The sequence below is a fragment of the Cygnus atratus genome, chromosome 24 (assembly GCF_013377495.2).
Source record: "Cygnus atratus isolate AKBS03 ecotype Queensland, Australia chromosome 24, CAtr_DNAZoo_HiC_assembly, whole genome shotgun sequence".
NCBI classification, from domain to species: Eukaryota; Metazoa; Chordata; class Aves; order Anseriformes; family Anatidae; genus Cygnus; species Cygnus atratus.
This window is the reverse complement of record NC_066385.1, coordinates 6,918,534-6,936,387: the sequence shown is the minus strand read 5'-3', so window position 1 is coordinate 6,936,387 and position 17,854 is coordinate 6,918,534. Positions and strand designations below refer to the sequence as shown.

Below are 17,854 nucleotides of genomic sequence, written 5' to 3'. Positions count from 1 at the left end.
GGACAGCACCTGTAACCCACACCTTTTCCCCTTCACTCCAGTAAATGTGCAACTTGCAAGCTCCTGCTAACACACACAGGCAAAGCCTGGGTACCCCTGAAGACAGGATATATACATCCATCACATCCTTTATCTTTGACTCACCAGGGAAAGAAAAATGGGAAGCTCTGTCTCGGGAGGCAGCTCCACAGTTCAGATGAATTTTCTTCTATTACAACCTCTGCCAGTTCTGGATCCTGGGACTGAAAGTGCTTTAGTTCTTCATAAGAGAGATGCTGTCCTGTCTTAAACAGCACAGAACAACAACAAAACAAAAAAAAAGCTGTGCACCTGGGGTTTCTCCCCTCTCCCATTTCCATCCAACTGAAGAACATCCAAGAGTGACAGCCATCTAGACTGCTAAGTTTTCAACCACAATGATTATTACTCAGAGGAACGACTTGCTAAGGTTGCAGAGAGCTCTCCACCCCCTGATATCTTTAAAATGGGGCTAAATGTATTCTTAGATATATGTTCCACCTGTATAAACAATCTGAGTTTGTGGTTGAAAATACAAGGCAGCGTTCTTCAGCTGGTGTTATTCAAGAGCTTGGACTAAGCATCCAGCCTTATGAATCCAGACATTACCTTGATTAGAAAAGGCTGAGACCTCTGGAGTTCTTCTGATAGATCTCCAAAGTCTGTCACAATCTGAAGGCTTTTCACAGAAGAACATGCTGTGCAACTTGCAGACAGTGTAGAAGTGTTTTGTCTACAACCTGCTGCCCACCAGTCCCGGCATTCTTGGGAGGAAACAAGAGAAATGTGTTTAATAAGACCAAAAACGAAATGGAAAGGAGACAGACTCAAACATAAATTCATTATCCCCAACATGAAACACTGAGATTACTTATAGCTTCCAATGGCTGTAAGTTACTCAAAAAAAGCAAGCTTCACTGGGGTAGGGAACATTTCCAGCACAGGTTGAAGATGTTGGAGAATTGGCTCATGGTTCGGAGAAATGGGAGAGCTGTATATAAACTCCACTTCTCTGTATGTATAAGGCATACAGGCCAAGTTACCCTTTCACTATCAATATGAGGAAGGCAACCACCATATATAGTGCAAATAAGTTGAAACAACTCCACAAGCAATAGAGCAATTCAAAGAGCATTTATGACTGAGACATCCAGAAGACAAAATTACTTTAAGAAAAAAAAAGTATCTCCAAGTTGAAAATAGTAACTCTAATGTGGTTAGTACTGGTGCCATGAGCCCTGCTAAGACATCCCTGAAATCACTACCCTCCCTTTTCTACCTGCATTAACTTAGAAAGACTCTGTCCTGGGCAAAGTTTGCCCAGTCCCTGATGTGCAGATGATGCTGGGAAATGTGGGTTTTCACCAAGATGTGGTGCTGATATATTATTCCTTCATCTCATGCATTGACTTGAAGATAAACTGGGAAGAAAAGTCCCAACATGAGGAAAAACTTTGCAATATATGTAGCTTATTAACTTGATACACAGTCCCCCCACCTTCCTCCTGAACCACACCTATATCTTTCTTAAGTTCCAGAAATCATTGTTACACCACCATCGGCTAAACAGGACTACGGTGAACATTGCATACATCTACTACTTCAAGAATATGAGTTTTACGTGAAACAATTACTTGATGCCTATATCCTGCCTCCCCCCTCCAACTTGCAGCTCTCCCAGCACAGAAGAGTAAGCAAACAGTAACCGAATTGACTTGTTCCTGCACTGAACAAACAGGACAAGAGAAGACAATGCTGAATATCCCATGTATTTCTATGTTAAGGCACCTGCAGCCACCAGACTAAAAGGACTTGGCTGTGATTTAGTGGCAGTAATAGCCTTAATCCTATGGGAAGACGTTTAACTTGGGCAGTGGCAACAAACCCACCCAAACACCTGATCTGTCAGAGTGGGTTAGGAACCCAAGGCCCTGGCCACACCTCACATGAGACATCCAGAAATCTTCCCTCATAACAGGCTCACCCATCCTGTCCAGAGCCAGCACAGCCAGCAAGTGTCAAAACAGCTCAGGTCTCCTGGGCATTTGTGCAGGCCACCCATTTGGGAAATAGAGTGAATGGGAAAGAAGAGAAAGAAGGGACAGTGATGCCTGTATGAAAAATAGTTGGGAAACCATGATACAGAGCAGCTCTTCAGGCATGCAGCCTTTGTGTTACTACGATCATGGTTTCCAGCCACACTGACGCTCCTGCTCATGGGTCATAACTGATGAACACCACTTAACAGGAAAGCATTTGTTTCATTTTTCCCATCTGGCATCTGCAACATACAAAGAGTAACATTATAGAGGGTTTTAGGTTCATCAGGACATAACAACAGAGAGCAGATAGGGATTTGTTTTGCTTTTTTTCCTCTGAATACATCCAATCAACTCACAAATACTGCATTTCCCACCCTACTGCTGGGATATGGACTGAAAGGGATCAGGACGTAATTCCTAGTCTTCCTGGAAAAAGCATCCCTGTTTTTGAGGAAACGGGTAAAAAGGTAAAACAAAGTGGAAAATCCTTATTGCAAGCAGAAGTCCCATGAGAAACTGCTCCAACGCACTTTCCCTCCCTGTTCACAAGAGAAAAAAGAAAATCTTTGTTCCACTGTCTGCAGAAAGCTTCAATTTTACAACAAAAAAACTCAACGCACAAAAAACAGCTGGTCAGCAACAGGAAACAAAAGGCTGAAAGATCTCTCCAGAGGAGGGGCAGTCACCATGAAGAGAACAAGAAAAAATATCTTATGGTCTGTCATGATACAGAGAGCAACATTACTAAAATTTCTTTCTGTGCAAAATTTAGAAAGTTCATCCCACAGTGTTAAGCCCAGTTGTCCCTACATTTTCTCTCTGGGCTCAGGGCAGTACCCCATAACTGGATGCTAATCAGCTTTGACAGTATAGAGCTTGATTTCTCTTTTGAGCTAGGCTGGTATATTTGCATTCTCAATTGCTTGATTCAGGAGGTTATTTCTTTTCCCTATGAATAACCCAAGCAGAGCACAGTTGAGACGCATTTCAAATGCCGCAAGTGAGACTGTGGGATTTTATTTTTTTTTTGTAATTAATCTTTTAGATTTATTGTTGAGGGTGTCAGTCTGTGCACCAGCATGTGTGTGACTGGCATGACAAGTACAGGCAGTGAGAAGGGCCTGCCCTTACCAGGGAGGGAGGGAGGTGAGACTGCACACAGAGCAGAGGGCATGTAACCGCACATTGGGGACCAGAGCAGGAGTTTTACCAAGGATGCTTATTCTCTCTTTTGATTACACTCCCTGCATTCCTTTTACATTACCACCCTGCCCAGACACCCTGGGGGATTATTTTGGTTTAAGTCATGCACACTGTGCGCACGCATAGTTTGCTTGGATATTGAAAAGAAAGATGCACGCTTCATCTCAGTGCAACTATCACATGCAACTGTCACACGATGGTTCTATCCACTCACATTCAAATGTTAAATTGTTGGGCGTGTGCAATTATCCCTGTGGAGTTTGACTGCAGGAAAGCAGCTGTAGTACTGACACGTACAACTATTCATTACGTGACAGAAGTGTGGGCCAGACCCAATGAACCTCTCCTACACGCCTGTGCTTTCTCACCCCTCTTTGAGGAGCAGCCTTCACTTTGTTACACAGAACCTGTTCTCTGTTGATCACACTCACCTAATGCTTGCTTTTATACGTTATTAGCTCTACGGAACAAGAGATGTCTTCTTCCTTGTGTTTGGATAGCTCCTAGCAGAACCAGGGCTGGGGACTTCCAGCTTCTAATGTAGCACAAACAAAGAGATGAAAACTTTCCTTAAAATGCATCTCTGAGTAATGCTGGCAGGAGTTTATAGCTGTACTTTCCATTGTGTAGGGAAATAATTTTCAATTTACAATTAGTTTAAAATGAGTACCCCACCCTATTTGGCCATTTTCACAGAGGATCTCCCAAGCTTCTTGGCTGTCCCCAGATCTACAGAGGGGTGTGTGCACACAGCCCCAGAGATGCTGGGCGTGTACAATCAGATGGGAGGCTAAGAGGTTACTGAGAAGACCAGGCCCTGCTTTTACCAGCTGCAGTGAAGCAGTAAAACTTACAGAAACTTGCCCACATTGACGTGAGACCAGGAGAAGGGCCAGGTCTCTTAACGGACCTTATAGAGGGCTAAGTATCAGTCTGATGCCAGTGCAAGAAGTTCAGAGGGAAGCCATCTAGCAAGGAAACCTTTTGCTCCAGCATGACGCAGGAAGTCAAGGGCTCTTCCTGACCCCAACAAAGTGCTGGAAACAAAATTGCAGAATTACAGGTGTGGAAGCAGCTTGCTGGCTCTCCAACAAGCTGGTTTGCTTCACAGCACTCAGGCTGAAGAAATCTCTACTAGGCAAGTGACAGCTAAATTTGCACAGGAAGATCTGTTCCAAGGGATGGGGGCCTCTCCCAAGAATTCGCAGCCACCCTAGATCTTCTGCCACCATCACCTACAAAAGAAAGCTTCCCAGAGGACTGTCTAATGTACTAAGCAGCTCCACAACTTGCAAAGGTTGCTTCCAAATCCTCAATTCATCTTTCTCAGCCTGACACAGTTCCCTAGACCTCCAACATAATTCGCTGGAGACCAGTTCCAGGAATATATGAACAACTCTAACAAGCCTAGAATGAATTCAGGACTCTCAAGAAAAGACTATACACTGGTCTATACATTGAACTGTCATAAGACATTTCTCTATTCTTTATTGTAAGTCTACTGTACAGCTTGGCTGTACTGTATGGCTGCGAATATTCCATTAACACCCACAACTATTTCAGACCACCCCTCACAGGATCCAACATACCATCAAGAACTACACCTGTAAGCAGGGTGGGTGAGCAGGCAAACCCAAGGGTTCAGAAAAAGCATGACTAACATTGGAGAATTGAAAGGTAGGCTCAGGATGGGGGTGGACTCACCTGGGCCTGGCCCACTGCCTCATTGATGATGCTGCACTTCAGCCACAGTCTTGTTCCTATGTGCTAGATGCAACAACGAGAAGATGCTGATCTCCACATTTGCCATGTATCCTCACATTTGTCAAAATCAAGGGATTTTCAATGCGGATCTGAAAAGACCCTTAAAAAGGAAGCGGTTAAGACCTCAGTCTACCCTCTGCTGTGACCATACTTTTGCCCTTGGCTAAAAAGACCCTTTATGGATACGCACCTGACAGAAAGATACCTCCTCCATTCATTTTTGTAGCTAAGGCCCAACCACGAGTTAGTTCTTACTGCTGACGCAGGGCAGAGCTTTTTAAAAGACATTCAATCCCAGTTGTAAAATTCCAAGTGATGTAGGGCCCATGAGATCCTCAGTGCTCTGATTTCCAATTACTACCACTACAGAAAAGCTGCAGCTCTTCCTCCATTTGGAAATATCTAGCTTCCAGATGCTGGATTTTACAATGCTGCTTTCCATTATTTTTAGGACAGGGATTTGCAAGGTCTAGCCCTTAACCTTAAAGTGAAGTTGCAGCTCATAATGTACTGTTATTGCTTTGGCAGCCAAAGAATATTACAGGCCAGGTCATCCTTGCTCCTGAGATACAACTAGCCTCTTGTTGCTTTGGGACCACTGCAGGCTTACAGATACTACACTCCTCAGGTAAATAGTTTGCATGTTGTTGAGCTATGTCATTGTAGCAGATATACTATAAACTTATCATTGTGCCTCCTTCCCGGACTTTATGGAAAGATAAAACTGTGTTTTAAGAACTCAAAGCCATTTACAGATATCAATTCACGATTACATGTCAAGTCAAATTCAGGCTAAACCAACAGGTTCCTCAGTAAGTCAGAAAGCAACAATCAGGAGTGCTTATTAATTACAGTGTGGAAATCCCGATTAAGGAAAGCAGCACAGTGGGTTATGAATAATATACCACACAGAGAGTTTCTGTTCCGCACAAGACCCTCACCTCTTTTTCATATTGAACACGTCTGTAGCTCTGACTTTTCTTAACGTATTTATGCCTGTAGAAGTACCTCTCAGTTGGCTTCAGAGCATTTGTAGGAAAAGCTAGCAACAAAATAACAACTACAAGTAAGCCCATCAATAAACACTTATTTTTGTTCTGGGTAAAAAGTCAACAGCTCAAATAACTACTCGCTCATTTCACTAATGGGTAACGGCTGGTCAAACAACCAAAGGATGATTAGTCAATCTCTAGCAAAGCACAAAAATGACTTTGATCCAACAAGACATTGTGAAATCAAGTCTGCTCAGCCTAGCCCAAGAGAAACTCTCAGACCACTGGGACAAAAGAGCATTACTTCCAGGAGAAATCTGCACAACTGAAGGCAGGCATTAAGCTGTCAGGAAATCCTTCGAAGTCCACTCCAGCCTGCACCTCTGGTTACATGCCCTAGAAGGCAGCCTGTGCTGCTCTGGCAGTGTCTACGTGAGCAATGTGGCTTGGAGGAACAGCATGCATTTGAAGCAAATCCCTCTCAGTTTCTTTCACTTGCCTGACAGTGACTTGAGTCTGCAAGAGGTCTGACACGCCCATATTACTAGTGCAAACAGAGTTCTGCTAGTCTGCAGAGCTCTGCCTCTGCAAGAGGTCACATATGGCACAATCACTCTTTCCAGGGAAGCAAACCAAAATGAGAAATCACTTGCTCTGCTAATGAGTAAACAAATTCTGGAGACATCCAAATATAAAAGGAAGAGTTTTTAAGGTTCTGGAGTACCGCAATTATTTTGAGCTAGTTTACTGTTAGCAAATCCAAATAAACAGTCCACTGGCTGAATGAAGACCAAAGTAAAGCAGTATTTGAAAACAGTTTGGCACCACCCTACACAACAATATCAGCCTTTTTTTTTCCCCCCCCTTTGAATGAGTGACACAGGTGTCTGTCGGTCAGTCTCACGTTACATTATTAAGGGTTGTTTACACACACACACAAATCAGATAAATTAGTAGCTGCATGGGGATGAGAGGGAGCCCTGTCTGCAACCCATGTCACACCTCAAAATGCTCAAGCCCCTGAAGTGGAAACATGAGAGTATGTAAAAACACAAGAGCAAAACAGCTTGAATAGGCCAAAATGCATTTGGTTTAGGAAAAAAAGCAAGATCCATTGTAAGCAAGAGGGGAAGGCTATGCTGGAGGCAGGAAAAAAGGTCAGGTTAGTGATTAGACCACTAAAATGTGCAAGAAGTTGGAAATCAGACCTTGAGTTATGCCCCAAGCAGCTTTCTTGTTCAAACCTTTAATTCAGAGAAGACCCATGTTCCTTGGGCTCATACATCAGTGAACCCAGCAGGTCAGATGCAGCATGGGCTGCAAAACCTGCTGGGAAAAGCAGTCTGAATACTAAGATGCTTAGCCCACAGGGAGCTCAGGAAGCAGAAGATCCCCCCTCAGGTGGGAAAAAAAAAAAAAAGGCACACTGGATGCTCCCTTTCTGCACAGAGCTGAGCCAAGGATAAACATACTTCAGGGCTACAATAAGAGGGGTGGCAATGAACATGAAACAGAGAGAAATCTGGCAGCAGCCGGCCCATCACAGGCTGCCTGCAAAAGGTTAACTGCAAAAAGAAGCCAGAGCCTGGCCAGGCACCAAGGCAAGCCTCAAGCTAAATTGAAGGTGGCCAGCCAAGAGGCAGAGGCTGCTGTCTTCTCCCAGCTGAGCAGCTCCAGTAACCCAGCCTGCTGTGACCCATCCCCACAAATAGCTCTCAGAGGCACATGACAGGCCCCAGGATGTCAGTGACATGCCATTTACAAGGTGTTGCTTAAACACAACTCCTCCAGCAGGGTTCACTTCTCTAAAATAGGTTCTGTATAAAAACCAAGAAACATGTTTTTTAGCCATTCTGGTCTATACAGAAGGGAGCTTTTAACATAACTCTTCTCTGAACTGGGGGTAACTTGTACAGGATCACTTTTATAGGTGTGTGTGCTTGCATCTGATTTTTGGGGTGCTGAGCAGCTACTGATCCAGTTGATTTTAAGCTGTGTATTTGGTAAGGGTTGGGTCTCATTACTGAAGCAAAGTGGATTTTCCTTTAGGTCATTACAGGGGTTATTATCAGAACATGAATTGTCAAGTTGTTTGATGAAAGCCAGTTCATTCATCATTGACCAACATGCTTTGTGGAGGTTTTTGAGCTGCAAGGACTTACTGTACTTATCATAGGCAGACATATGAGTTAATGTAAGAGCAACATAAATCCTCATCAATGCTCTGTGCGGTTGGCAGGGAACAGTTACCAACATGACATCAAAATTAATATTTAGATATCAACAAAGCTATAAAGATGTCATACTGTCACAAAAGGAAGAACCACTAATAAATATGTAGAGTGTTCCCCGTTATGGTTTTAAAACTTCTGTTAAAGAAAGAAAATCCCTTTTCATTTGGCTCATATTACTATATGCTCCAAAAGCTCCACTTTCATCTTTCCTCCTAACATTTGCAGGAGAGAGGGAAGTACTTGTAGCCTTATTTTGCAGGCACAGAACAGAAACACAGAGGGATTGACTTGTCCATCCCAACCTATTCAGAAAAGAGAAATGAATCCAGATTACACAGGCTCCACTTTCTCTCCTAGGAAGTTTTGTGCTAACCCACTGGCCCAATCAAAATTCTCTGTGTTGCATGCAACAGGTTGAGCCCAGAGGTCTGCAAATCTACAGCCTCCATGGGGAGCAGTGCAACGTGAAGTGCCAAGTTATCCAGCCAAAAGAAACATGCTCACATGATGAGAGGCATTCACCCTTTCCAGAGCAGGCAGCATGACCCAGCACTGGGGTTTTCACAAGCTCTGCGTAAACACAAGTTCAGGAAGAGCAAATGCAAACCACATTTCCGTAGAATTTTTCCCCATCCAAAGGGACCTTGGTTCCCAGCCCTGGGAAAACAGCTGAAAAAGAGGCACAGAGGCCAAACCCAAGAATCTAAGAGTCACCTTTGAAGACACAAAGACTGGGAACATTACTTTTAATATGGGAATTGATACGGAGGAGAAAGAAAGCAAGCAAGCAACAGAACAGAAAGACAGGCAAAGAGGAAATTTACTTTGGACCTAATCCTACAAACCTAATGCAATAGTTGCAGCTTTGTGTGCACTGCTCTTCACCTTGTCTTTGTTGTAACAGCTCAAAAGTCCTCCCACATCCAAAGGCAGACAGGCAGCCTTTCTCATCCACAGCACAGTTCCTGGGGTAGAAGGGACCAGGATGAAGGTTAGGAGGAAAGCAGGTCACCCTGAATTGGAGGGAGAGAAGAGCAGCATTCTGTATCCCTGCTTGTCTCAAAGCCCCTCCACCACCCTAGCTTGGGGATCTGTCACTTGGCAAAACTAGGTGTCCAAACCTGCCCACAAACCTGATTGCTCAGCCCACATCTAGCCATGGAAGATGCTCCAACCTGCAATCCTGTAGACAAGAAAACTTACCCAAAATCTATGCTTCCAGAACAGGCCCAGCAGGGACAGCACAACCCCAGACTGCAGCCCCACACAGGCAGGCTGCCCCTGCCTGCCCCAGAGGAAGTAAAATGAGCCACCCACACACACTGTGGCCAGGCTTCATCAAAGCAATGTGGACAGGGGAATTCTGCCAGCACTGCTGGTGGGCCAATATAGCCTCCAAACTGCTAACAGGTGGCTTTCAACATGAATAGCCCAGGCTGGATTTGAACTGGTGTCTGAGCCCAGAAAGCTTCAAGTTTCATCCTCAGCCCCCTCAAAAAATTAATCCAGCAGGTATATACACAAGAACGGAAGAAGAGTACGTACGTTGAGTCCCTTGGCTAGTGTTTTAATTCTGCTGCGCAGACTCTTTGCATGGTGTCTTATTTGCAAATGAAAAATACTAGACCTGCTTACAAGACCTCCTATCCTCACATTCTTGTCAACGAACAGGACGACAAATGGTAGCATTACCCACTCCCTTCAGGAGACCATAAGGCCAAAAGGAAGGGAAAAACATTACATTCTGCAAAAGAAGTAGTGAGAGAGAGATGGAGACCACCCAGCCCAGTCCCATGCCATTCCCTTTATCTACCCCTCATGAATGATTTTACCATGCTCCATCCAGCAGCAAGCAGTGTGACACAAGCACTGCTGGGCCAGCACTGGGAAAGGCCTGGTAGCCACAGCTGCTCTCTGAGAAGCCAGGACATGAGGGATCTCCACAGGAATCCAGATGGGGTTCAGCCTGGGTGCTACACTCTCTCATTCAAATAGCCAGACTCTAACTCAGTTTCTTTCTCTGAGGCTAGATCAAAGTTACCTGAGCCATCCCTAGTGATTTTGTTAATTGGGATGTGCCATGGTTTCCACCACCACCTAACACATTGCAGAAACAGAGAGGGAACTGCGTCATCCCCTCTGTACCTCCCCTCCTTTCCTGGAGCTGGCTCACTGCCCACCGTATTGCTAATCACTTCAAAAGATTTCCAGGACTTATGGAGGCATGAGGGATTTTACATGGTTTTAAACCAACACCTCAAATCCTGCCTTCCCAGAACCCCTTGTTTTCCCTTGTTCCCTTTGGATGTTTCCCTATCTCCTCTCCAGTCAGATGTTTTTCACATCAGCCCAGGCCTGTTCCTGCTCTTATCTTCACAGCAACATGCTCAAGACTTCCAAAAGCCCCATCCTAAAACTTTCTGCTATCCTGAGGAAACTAATTGGGCTCTCCCCATCCAAGGTGACCCTGCAGCATCTGAAAAAAAGAATCTGACATCTTTCTGAACAAAATTGCACTGAACAAATACAACAGAAGTTTCTGTTGGTTTCCTTCTCCATAGTATAGGAGGGTTCACAAACTCATGCCAACACTGAAATGCATGTACTAGATAAGCAGGCTACTCAAGTCAAGTGGCTATAAGAGCCATCCCTTCACCTTTGTTTTTTCCTCCCTGTGAGAGATTCCAATGAATAAGGAAGAAAATGAACAATGGGGGATACCCTGACCAACCCATGCAAACTCAAATCAACAGAAATCACATGTCAGCAGAAGTGAGAGGGAGATGCAGAAAATGCAGAATGGTGCTGGCATTTCAGGGAGCCCTTTTTAGCTACAGCAGGAAGGTCAGAGCTATAACAGAACTCCACAACACAATGAGCTGCAGAAGTTAAATACAAACCACCCAAGAGCATGGACACTAGAGTTTGTTTTTACAGTGAGCCAACAGACGATCAACATTGCGCCACATCCCTGCTCAAAATAATTCACAGCTTTGTCATTACTGACAGTCTTTGTATTTTATCAGAGAGGCAGAGCCCATGCTTATGCCACTTGCCAGCCTAAGTCAATGGAAATGATTAACTGAGAATGAGAAACATTCAAACTTTCCATTTCTATTATGCCAGTCTAGTAACATCTGTCATGTTCCTTTCCCATGATGGGACCATCTCATTATGAAGTTATCTAGCTTCCTCACACACATTACGCTTAACATTACTTCAACTGCTATAAACACTGTAGGCTCTCAAGCCCACAGTTCTTTCCTAGTATGCCACTTTTTAAAAAACACTTTTCCTTAAACCTAGGTCACATGTTGAGGTTTCTACACCCTGTTCACAAATATGAAGACAAACTGTTTTTGCCTGCTTACTCAGAAAGAAAGGTGACATTTATCCAGCATAGCTATCACACTACAGTTCCCAGAACTGCGAAGATTTTTAGAGAAAAGAGAACTCTTGTGGAAGATAAAAATGTGTTAAAAGCAAGGAAGAGGGTGCAAGAAGAAAATGATGAATTTAAGAGAAAATATGCCTCGGCACCAGTGAATAGAAGGGAAAGTACCCTAGCTAGAATTCAGGATGCTGTTTTTAAGTACCATGGTAGGGGAAGAGAAAATCATGGTGCCATGCCAATACCACATTTGTTATTTGGTGTCTAAGGAGACACTCAAGTGATTCGCATGGCTGGTATTTAACTTGGTATTTCTTTCTAGGGTTACGTTACAGCAGAAAAATCATTTCCTTACTCTCAGGCATGTACTTCTTAGCAATAGGTAGAGAGAGCAGTCGGAGGTGACCGATGAGGGAGCCCCAGGAATGGGCTCTGGAGAGTGGAGCTTCAGGTGGCAGCAGGCTGTACGGCTGGATCACGAAGTAAACGGTTAGCAAGACCAATCCCAGCATGAGCAGGCCCTGTGAGAGAAAATAGCCATGTAATTAATTATATTGCAGTGACCCGATGTGTTTTCAGAACAGGACACACCTTCTGGCTGTTATCAAAGAGCTTTGGCTCTGCGCTGTAAGATGAACACTCAAATTTTTCACTGTGGCTCCTCACTCAACTGCAATTCTATTTACATACACAGAGGGTTGTCACCCAGTTTCATTGTTAGGGCAGTTCCAAAGATGAAGTAAAGCAGCCTTCAAATCAGACCCATGCAGTTCCATTCATTTATTTTAGCACTGTGAATAATCCAGCACCAGTGCAAGAATGATCTACAGATGGTTTCAATTCCTCCCACCTAACCAAATAAAAGCTTGCACTTCCACCATGCCTCTTACACAAGGTTTTCAAAGCCTTTTGCAAACATCCGCCAAGCCTTGAAACACTTCGGCAGTGCTGGTGCCAGCTCCCTCCCCTGTAACAGAACCCTTAATAATAAACCCTTAAAAATAAGCCTTAAGGAGATGACATTATGCATTTCTCCCCCTCAGCCAAAGTCAGAGTGAATCAACAGCAAAAACAAGAACAGAAGCTGAAAGTTCAAACTTCCAGTTTCTTGTTCTCCTGACACATTTTTACATCTTTTATATGACGGAGGGAAGACAGAAGGGATGGATTTTTTTTCTGAATAGAAACCATTGTGATGATTTTGCAAAGACAACACTAAAACACTCTGGAATATTATATCAGTAGGAAGGTTTACATACTTGTAATATCTCCAAGCTACCTAAGAGAATGGAATCCTTTTACCCACTCTGTAACGCTTTTTACAATGTCTTCTAGCTATGGTCCTCAAAATATTTTTCTGTCATCAAGCACCATGGCAGCTGATTCATTTTATAGACTAGAAGGAGAATAAAGATAGGTGGAAGGTCATGACAGGGTCAGAAACAGAACTTGGATGTCTTCATTAGTCAACCCTGAACTTTAAGAATCTCCTTCCTTCCTCACATTTCCACTGTGTGTGCTGACACTTGGAATCAATGCCTGAAAAAAAAAAAATCCAAAGGCTTTGTTCTTCAATAATCTAAGGAAAGGGAGGTGTTGACATATTCAACTTTCAATTCACATGAGCAATTCCAAATCTTGGTCAGCTGTCTTCTTTTTTTCAAATCAAATTCTGGGAGGAAGGAAGGAAGCTACACTTAACAGTATTTTGAATAAAGGACTCTGAAAAATTAATCAGGAAAACGCAATGGGAAACAAAAGGCTCAGGTGCCAAAAGAGAAATTCAGATCCTCAAATAGCCTGTGCATGCACAAAAGACACCTTACCTTGTAGACAGCCACTAAGATAGGGTAGCGTGGAGGTCCCCTTTGGGGTTCATTTCTTTCCAAGAGCTGCTTGATGAATTTCTCAATGGCTTTTTCTGACATCCCACACTGGTGGCCAGTCTGTCTCACTAGATCAATTGTCTCTGATAGCTTGTCATAGATGCTGAGGTCAGTGGCTGAAAGCTCCATGGCCTCTGATGAAAAATCCCTGTGGAAAGATTTGATATATTAACAGAAAACATACCCCAGTCATTCAGCTCAACACCAGCATGTGCAAAGAGATCCCAGGAACACCAGAATGTCTAGACAAGAAGGAAGGCTTCTCTGGAGCACACCCATTCACTGACAAAGACACAACATTAGCTGCAATCCTAATAATCTCTGGTAGTGCAGTATCTCCAGAGGAACAAAAGAATATGTAAAATTTCCTGACAACAGAAAAAACAGTAGAGATTCACATTATGTAAATGAACAAAACTTCCCAGAAATCACTGAAAGTTCATTTATTCATCTGTTCCAAATGAATCTGTCCCATAAAGTGTTGTTCACCAAGTATGAAAGCCAGCAAGACAAAGTTGATCATCACACAGCGTAGCCAAGCAAAGCTCTCCTGCACTGTAATTGTAGTCACTTATTTTAATGTAGATTTCTTTTCATTAAATCCCCTGTCAGCAACTAAGTACAGAACAGGGAAATGAGCAGTATGTGCAGGGCAAAGTTCGACAGTTTACAATTTGTTTAAATTTTTGCAACCTAATGTCCAGGCCAACTGATTATTGAGTAACAGTTACAAGATAGCAGCATGGTCTGCAGGCAAAAAGAAAACTCTTGCATTCCTCTGAAAGGTTGCCTTCAGGTCATTCTTATACTTAAATGCAATGTAACTAAAACTGCAGTAAGAACTGCATTGTGAACTCAGGACAGAGACAAAATGGCATTTGATAGCAAATTACTTTCCATCCTGAAGTTTCAACAGGGAAGCCTGTAAGAACACACCTATAAGCAATCAACATTAAAACACCAAAAAAGTGGTTCTTCTACCACTCCCCCTGCCTGCCACAAAGGACGAGCCTTACAATATCAAGAGCAGCAGATCGTGCTGAAGAAAAGATACAAAGAAATAGCAGAACAAGGAAATAGCAGGCAGTGTGAGAATCCCATTGTTCCAGACATTTAGCCTTGACAAAACACTGCTGAGGGAAAGAGTACTTCTCTTTCTGTGAGGTCTCGCTTTGCCTCTTGTTTCTGAGATGGGAAAACTCTAACCTGGATCAAACCAACACTTCTCCTCGAGAGTCACAGTTTAGGGCATTTAGGGCATTGCCCTGAAAGCACAGGCTGAGAACCATCACAGAGAAACTCAAGGAGCTCGACCAATATATCCAGCTCACAGCTGAAAATGGAAATCAGGCCCCCAACCCCCTTTTGCTTTATGTACTACCTGACATCAGTAACAGCTCACAAATCCAGTGTGCTGCTTCACCCAGTGCGCTGCTTCACCCAGTGCATCACCTTGCCCTGCTAAGTCTGTTGCTGTACTGCAATAATCACCTAACTTCACACAGGTTTTCTCTGCATGTGCCTCACAGTACTTCCTGCATTTTAAAAACACGGGTCCATTTTGCTCACTTGAGAACAAGCTGACAAGCAGTGAGAAACATGTTATTTAAACTTAGACTGGTTCTGCTGTAATCCATCCTGGCTGCACCCACAGGACAAATCAACCGTAAATGTATGTATGTATATACCATGAAGTAAGATCATCTTGTTGGCAACCAAACTTGAAATCTGATTTGCCTTTCAAGAATTGGCTGACAGTTCTCCCCCTAAACCCTGGGTTTCTAAAAGTCAGAACTCAAGCAATGACATTTCTAATGATTTTCTGCAATGGTAAGGTGTAGTTTGCGGGGGGGGGGAGGGGGGGGGAAGAAAAAAAAAATTTCAACATTACTACCAGCTTCAGCAACTACTTCTTTCTCCCAGGATCAAGTCCCTGTTCTGCTCTTTGTACATTTATGTGGTCACACGGTGAATCAGGAAAATTATCTGGCTGAAAAACAACCCACATTTGTTTAGTCAGCAACTGCCTAATCATCCAACTCAAGTAGTTAATGTCAGATGTTACTTTAACATTAGTGTCATATATCTGATTTCAGCCCTAGAAACAACAAAAGAGTAAAATGTCAATTTGAAACCAAACACCAAGCATGCAAGGAGAACACGTTGCACTACGCTGCCAGGTTAATTAGTTCTTGGCCCTGTTCTGCCACCTTTCCTAGCATTCTATGCAAATATTTGTCCCAGATTTTACTACCCAAGCAGCTTCATGGGCTGGCAAAGCTATTCCAAGGCAGGTTTGATTAATATCTCATTATGGAACATAAGCTCTCCAAGGCAGGGACCTTTTCTTCTGGTCTGTAAAGCACCTGGCATGCACTTGGTTCTATAAAAACAATACATTGCTTTACTAACTCTTTCATTTATGTAATACCCCAATTCATAAAAGAAGCAAGAGCCAGCACATCTGCATGATATTAAATCCCCCTTTTTTTTTTTCCAGCTTTTAGAATTACACTGGTTGCCTTGACACTACAATTGGTGTGCTAAATGGCCTGAAAGGTTACCTAGCTTCCTCTTTCACTCCCATGTGCCAAAGCTTTTTTGCATGTGAAGCTTTCCCATGCTGAATTCCAGCAGATCCAGTGAGCTTCCTCTGTGTGCAGAATCTCTCCTGAGTCACTTAAAACTATTATCCCTACAGACATGCTGTCAAACATGATGGTTTCCCCCTTTCCAAATAGCAGAAGCATCCTACTATACTAAAATGCTGAGACACAAATGTAGAGGTGGGGAGAACTAAGATGTATTCAGCTCTGAGCAAGTATGTTTGAGGACAATGCCTGTAAGTCACAGGCAGTCATTTAAAAAACCCTGTATAGTTTGTTGACAGATTCAACAGTAATACACGTTCTCAGCTAGGAAATAAGGCATTATCCTAAGACACTGCTTTGAGAACAGATGGCTTCAATAATAATAATAATAATAACAATACATTATATTCCTTCCCATCAGCACAATAAGACTAACAAAATAATAACAAGAGACTACTGTACCACTTAGATGTTACACAATGAGTCGTTCCACACAGCAACCTCTCAGAGGCAGGCATTTTAAGCTAGAGAACCCATACGGTTAGTGCTATTTTTTATGAACTCCACCAACTCAAGAGGAATAAGCAGCCCCTCTCTGCTGGCCAATCCTGAAACAGAATTAGCAGCAGATCTTGGCCTGAAAGGTTTCCATTCATGCACCCGGTCTGAGCAGCAAACTCTATGCAGGGCTTTGCAGAGAATATGCTCTGCCTCCATGGCATACACCGGAGTGTTTGGACTGAGGCTTTAAAAAGACAAATATTTAGAAAGAAATGCTATTAGAGAAGTCTTTAAATGGGAACAGCTGTTTGCATTGCTAATGCCATCTGGTAAACCTCAAACAGCAATATACGAGAAAAATTTTAATCTGCTTTAACACCATTTCTGCTGCCCCCTGTACAGGGGGGAAGGGGAGGGGGCGGTGGGGAGCCTTGGCCTACAAGCTCCCCGCCCTCTCCGGGAAGGAGCCTGCATCCCACCGCCACGGTAATACGTTATCGCCCTTATTTATTTCTAAGAACCTCCGTCCAGGTTTTAACAAATAAACAAACAGAAGCAGAAATCACCCCAATCCCCACAACCGGGAGCCGGGGGGCGGGGGGACGCCTTCGCGCCTCAGGCTAGCCTCTCGGGCCCAGGGGAGCCCCCTCCGGCCCGCCCGGGCCACGACCACCGGAGGGGGCTGAGGGCCCACTCGCCCAGCGCAGGGCCCTTGCCCCAGAGCTCCTGGCACCCCACTGCCCACCCCGCCTGCCGCCCCCTGCCTCACCCGGCGGCTGTCCCGCTCCGCCGCCCGGCTCCGGGCTCCTCCCGCCCGCGGTGGAGGCGGGCCGAGGGGCCGGGCCGCTGCTTCCTGCTTCCGGCTCGGCCCAGCACCGCCGGGGGGAGCCCGTCTGGCTGCCCCGGGCCCCCAGCGCCAGTCAGAGCCCACGGCGCGCTGAGGGCCCCGAGGCACCTCAGAACAGTCCCCAGCACCCACCGGGGCCCAGTTCCCCCTGAGACCGCCCACTCAGCACCCACTTGAGACCAAAACCACCCTGAGGCCGCCCCAGCACACTGAGAACCCCCAACGATCTTAAGACCTTCCCAGCACCCACCGGACTTCGCAGCACCCCCGAGACACGCCACCGCCAACAACCTGCCCGGAAATCCCAATCACCCCCTTTGCGTTCCTCCGCCTGATGTTGCAGCACTCCCAAGACCCTCCTCCAACCCCAAGCATCTCTGATCCC

The 17,854-nt window shown here is 44.5% G+C and overlaps 1 protein-coding gene across 3 annotated transcripts in view; it reads right to left on the bottom strand.

Annotated features, from left to right (window-relative positions):
- C24H6orf89 (chromosome 24 C6orf89 homolog) overlaps positions 1 to 17,854 on the bottom strand; it is a 25,050-nt gene extending 7,196 nt beyond the window's left edge. Inside the window, exons 1-5 of one of the 3 annotated variants that reach the window (XM_050715276.1) lie at positions 17,720 to 17,854; positions 13,471 to 13,678; positions 12,000 to 12,165; positions 628 to 782; positions 145 to 284 (exon numbers count right to left, since the gene is read on the bottom strand). In XM_050715276.1, the coding sequence (XP_050571233.1) occupies positions 145 to 284; positions 628 to 782; positions 12,000 to 12,165; positions 13,471 to 13,678; positions 17,720 to 17,844 (794 nt within the window). In that variant the 5' untranslated portion in view covers positions 17,845 to 17,854. Of the gene's footprint in view, positions 1 to 144; positions 285 to 627; positions 783 to 11,999; positions 12,166 to 13,470; positions 13,679 to 15,424; positions 15,505 to 17,391; positions 17,472 to 17,719 lie in introns of those variants that run through there. The other 2 variants (XM_035570576.1, XM_035570577.2) reach the window with 2 other exon arrangements.